The sequence below is a fragment of the Calonectris borealis genome, chromosome 11 (genome assembly GCF_964195595.1).
Source record: "Calonectris borealis chromosome 11, bCalBor7.hap1.2, whole genome shotgun sequence".
NCBI lineage: Eukaryota > Metazoa > Chordata > Aves > Procellariiformes > Procellariidae > Calonectris > Calonectris borealis.
Genome location: NC_134322.1, coordinates 3,228,304 through 3,233,226, shown reverse-complemented (window position 1 = coordinate 3,233,226; position 4,923 = coordinate 3,228,304). Strand labels below are relative to the sequence as shown.

The following is a 4,923-nucleotide window of genomic DNA, read 5'->3' as shown; positions in this document are numbered from 1 at the left end:
TGGTATGATATAGGTGCATGAAGTTTTCAGTATGGCTGATCCCCTCAAGTTAATGGAGCTGATTTTCAGCACAGAATATTTACTCATTATAGAAATATTTTCAGGAACACTCTCTAAATTACTTAGTAAGCAGCTCAAACTCACCAAAATCAATGAATTTTTCTTCAGTGGGAACAGAATCAGACCTCTATGGCTTGCCTTTACAGAACTACTCTGCTTAAAATCAGTGTGCGGACTCACATTCTGCATCTCAGAAGTGAACTCCCTCAAATTGCATATAAGCAACGAGCACAGCGGTTCCCGAGGTTTGTGCTGCAGCTAGTTTGCCACGCCTTCCCTATGCAGAGGTAGTTTTCATCCTTTCGGTGAATGCCACTATAAGCATCCACAACTGGTACTCTACACGGACCTCCAGGGAAGCGTACACAGGACATGCGATGCACTGCAGAGGAAATGCTTTTTGCTGGCCCTCCTAAGACTGTGGGAAATGTAATACTCAGGTTTTCAAGGAAAAAGCAAAGCAGTAAGATATTTCTGCATGCAGAAGAACACAGGATTTGAGAGTCGCAGAGAAATCCTGAAAGCTATCCATATGGCTCCTTTTAAATCTGTATCTGATCTTGCAATACAATCCCTAAAACTTATGGTAAATGCTGCCATACAAGTGTGATGTCATATGGATTTACATCTTACTGTAACAAGACTGAATGAATCTGGGGTTAGAATACCACATTACCACTAATAAAAAGTAAAACCAGGAATCAGAAATACTGCAACAAGAAGTTGAACTGCTTGAGTTTTGTTTTCATCCTCACACTAATCTCTGAAATTTACAGATAATTGTATCCAGCACTAATTCTTGTTGTTAGCTTTGTCGTCTACATAACCACTATGAAAAAATGCCACTGACATCAACTATCAACAAACCTGAGAGGTTTATTGTTAACAATGCCTCATGTGAGCAAACAACGTAGTTAAGAGTTGCAGACATTTCTGTCATTCTAATCCATCTAATAAAATGTTAATGAAAATGACCAGAAAGATTTTAAGCTTTTTATTGACTCACTGTAAAACTGTTTTTGGATGAGACAGAAAAAACTTAACATTGTGAACACTGACTTGCGTATTTTAAAGGAACTACAAACCAAAGCAAACATCCAACATACTGTTTTTTGGTAAATAAAATTTAAACATTACATATTTACAAATCTACAACCATTCATTTAAAAAGTGCTGCTTGCAGACTAACAAAGTACCATTTTTAAATCCCAGTGAGATAATATCCAGAAATACCCCCCTCATTACTATTTGCATGTCCCATTTGTTATACAAAGATTTTACATGCAGGAATTTTCTCTTTCTTGGGGTACAAATAACTTAATTTGCCAGTGGAAGTCTAATTCATCAGGCTGTAATTTACCAACAGCAAACCTTCTCAAAATGGGAAACTGTTAGCAGTGTCAGAGAAACAGCACAAGTTCTATTCACATTTCAGTATTTCATCTCCAATAATTATTCCAGTGGAACCATAAGTAAAGCAAAATATATATTGCACTGCAAATGTAAAACCCTTGTTTAAGGTTTTTGACATAAGCATTATTTAGTACACAAAAGGAGAAAATTCAGTTCATACAAAATTTTAAATTGAAAATATGTCTCAAATATTTTATTTATCCATCTTTGCGGTATTGGAAAATATACTCAAATTGCTTTTCTAATAAAGGATAGTGAGATTTGAAAACTGTTTCAACATTGAATTGTATGATGCTTAAAAATTATCCACCTCAGGACCTACATTTTGAACATTGACTTGAATGAGGAAAATTTCCCACTTAAAGTATATTACTATTCCAACTATATTTTATTATAGTATTTCTACAGTGGACTGACTTGCAACAGACTTTATAAAACAATTCATTAAGTATAATGATTTCACTTGATGAACTACTACATGATATAGTAATTTAAAAGCACACCCAAATAAACATTAGCAATGCTCCAGGAGTGCCACTCTGAGGATGCAAGAACACAGTAAGATTGTTTGTCTGAAGGGATGCATATACAGTCCTTTTCATGGTACAGTATTTACTTTTCTGGTAACACTGGCAGGACTGTTGATATTTGAATGAAGTGGCAAACTTGTTGGCTTTATAAGTCTGAAGACAGTTGGAAGTTCTTACAACTAAGCTGGGACTGGAATGGAGAAAGTGGGCCACTTAATACAAGCGCTGCATCTATTCCTGTGCTAGCACACACAGTTTGCAGTGCCATGTCCTAGTAAGTGAGAGGTGGTTAGAGACCAGGCTCAGTCGCTTCTGCCAGACTCAAATAGCAAGTGTGAAGCTTGCTTCATAGCTCAGTACGTCTAACACACCACGGCAGCTCTGGAAAAAGCACTTGCCCTCCTTCATGGCTTGAAGGTCCTATAAAACAGTGGCTGCCCCAAGTGGTAAATGACATGGGAAACAGAACTGCAAAGAGCTAGGAACATTATCTATACACAGCACAAACATGGATGAGTTTATATACGCAGCAACTACTGTATGCAACTTTTACTTAGTAAATACAGTGTACCTACTGTACAGAGCAGAGCATACATGCACACTAATAGGTACTTACAATGAATATGTTAAAAAATAACCTGGTGTTTTTCACGATAGTTCAGAAGAATGAAGGGGGTATGTATCCACCCTACACTGATACACTGTTTACCATCTACCTGGGTGAAAAAAGTACCTATATTTCATGCATGAGGAATACTTTACAAGCGTGGCAGTATAAAAGAGAGCATCACAAATTGTTAAAATAAATTAAATGTGAAAAATGTTGGTAAGTGTAGCATTGCTAGCTCCACCTCAGGGTGGGGGGATACTTTCAAAAAAAGGTCAGCTACATAATTAGCAGCAAATCAGAGAAGAGGTATTACCCAATGAAAGCTGTATCCAACAAGACTGCATCTTGCAATTATCATCAGCACATACCTGCAGTTCTACAAATTTTAAATCCTTTCTCCTTAGGGCAGCATCTTCTTACTACTTTACAGAGGTCTGGGAGGAGGTTACATAGAGCTTCATAGCAGCATTACTTCTCATTTAAGCCTCTAAGGGGCTCACTATTTCATTTAACAAAGTAAACGTGGGCTTTAAAGTTTATCTCCTTTCTGCCTAACTAAATATTGCTGTATTACTACACTTGCAAACTAAAGAGATTTTTTAAAATATCTGCTGGTCGGCAGACCAAAATATAAAATCTAGTGTAACAGCTGAATATTTAGAAATATTATAAGAGCAACAAATAAAAGAAATTAGAATTGGAAAACCATTAAGATTACTTAAATTAAAGCTGTTTGTTAAAGCATGGTTTAATTTGTTTAGGGTGTTTTATACAATTCAATGTCTGTTTTCCCACCTCCATACAAGACTTCTGATGTTTTCTCTGTAGCCTACCTTCTGGCAAGGAGTTGCTATGTGACTGAGAGCATGGAACACTTTTTTAAATCTCCAGAACATGAAAACATGAGTCAAAAGCCATGACTCCACCACAAGGACTGACATAGCGTTTTTCTTCACAGAAAAAAAAGAATTTGTTTTGCCTGTGAAATAGAGACCGAACATTCCAAGTACATTTAACTATGCACAATATGCCCTAATAAGTTACATTCCCTATATATTCCCTGTAGCAAGTTTGCTGTATCTACTTTAGTTAAAAGCTTTGGATTAGCATTATGTACGTGCCATATTTAGTGTGTTTCAAAGACATCCACCGAGACTCTGCACACTGCATGTTTATGAAGAATTTCTTGCAGGCTGTCATTTGCTTTGTATTACATCTGTAATGAGGTCACATTAACAAACGCCAACAGCTGAGATGTACTGATTCCATAACATAATCTGTAGGACTCTTCAATAGGCTTTCTCTTTACTAGGGAGTGGGGAGTGAAGGGAACAGGAGAGGAAGAGGAGGTTTCTACAGAAGTGTCTTACAGAGACATCAGTGTGTTCATTAGTAGAGTTTTACAGAAGTTTACCATACCTTCCTTCTGATCGCTGTGGTAACAGATTTTCCATGTGTGCATGAGACAAATGCTGTATCTAGAGTACTGTCTAGGTGAAGGTTAACGTTTTCTATTCTGCTTTAAAAACAAATCACTCTTCAAAAAGTAACTGGACAAGTTACTATAAATAGCAGTGTACTGCAAAAAAAATAAGCACTGTATTGCTTATGCAACAAGTCCCATTTAAAATTCACTCCAGTAATTTAAAAAAATTAAAAAAATATCAACTTACTATAAACAATTTAAAATATGTATAATACAACTTTGTATGCTCTTCATAACATCATGAATATTCTATGTAAACAATAGATTTTGAAGAATTTACTTCGCTCACATTAGTTTCAGTGCATTGTTTCTGTCCACCTGTCGTTTAATTTTTTTTAAGAAGGGAACTGTATATGTTGTCCCAAGTTAAAGAATGGATTTTGTTTAGAATCTTCCTTTCTACACATTGATTTGCAGAAAGGACAAGGGACAGGGAAATAACACTTGGCCCATTTTTCACTCCGTCCATTTCCACAACTGTAGACAGGCCTAGTTTTTCCAAAGCCTTCTGCCATAGTACATTCGTACATACGTTCCTAAACACTGAAGACTGAGATGTTCCTTGTGACTGAAGTGGTTATTTTACACAGGTACATATCATAGATATCACCTCTTTATCTAGGTATATTTAAAGATACGGTTCTCCAAAAATCTTTCTGCATTCCATCACTCCAGTACTTGGTGGTCTATCACAGTTATGCGTATTCTTCACTTGATTAGCTGTGAGACGATCATAGGCCATTTTGTACTCTCTGTCAAAAGCATCTGCAGAAATAGAAAAACAACTGCTATATACCATGCTCAAAAACACAACCCAAATGCAA

General features: G+C 36.4%; 1 protein-coding gene across 10 annotated transcripts in view; it reads right to left on the bottom strand.

Moving 5' to 3' along the window:
• Positions 1–1,039: 1,039 nt before the first annotated feature.
• DENND4A (DENN domain containing 4A) overlaps positions 1,040–4,923 on the bottom strand; it is a 61,735-nt gene continuing 57,851 nt past the window's right edge. For all 10 annotated transcript variants that reach the window (XR_012675189.1, XM_075159752.1, XM_075159755.1 and 7 more), the window contains one exon: positions 1,040–4,864. Coding sequence is in view for 9 of the 10 variants with exons in the window: in XM_075159752.1 (XP_075015853.1) it covers positions 4,728–4,864 (137 nt within the window). In the remaining variant the exon portion in view is untranslated. The remainder of the gene's footprint in view (positions 4,865–4,923) is intronic.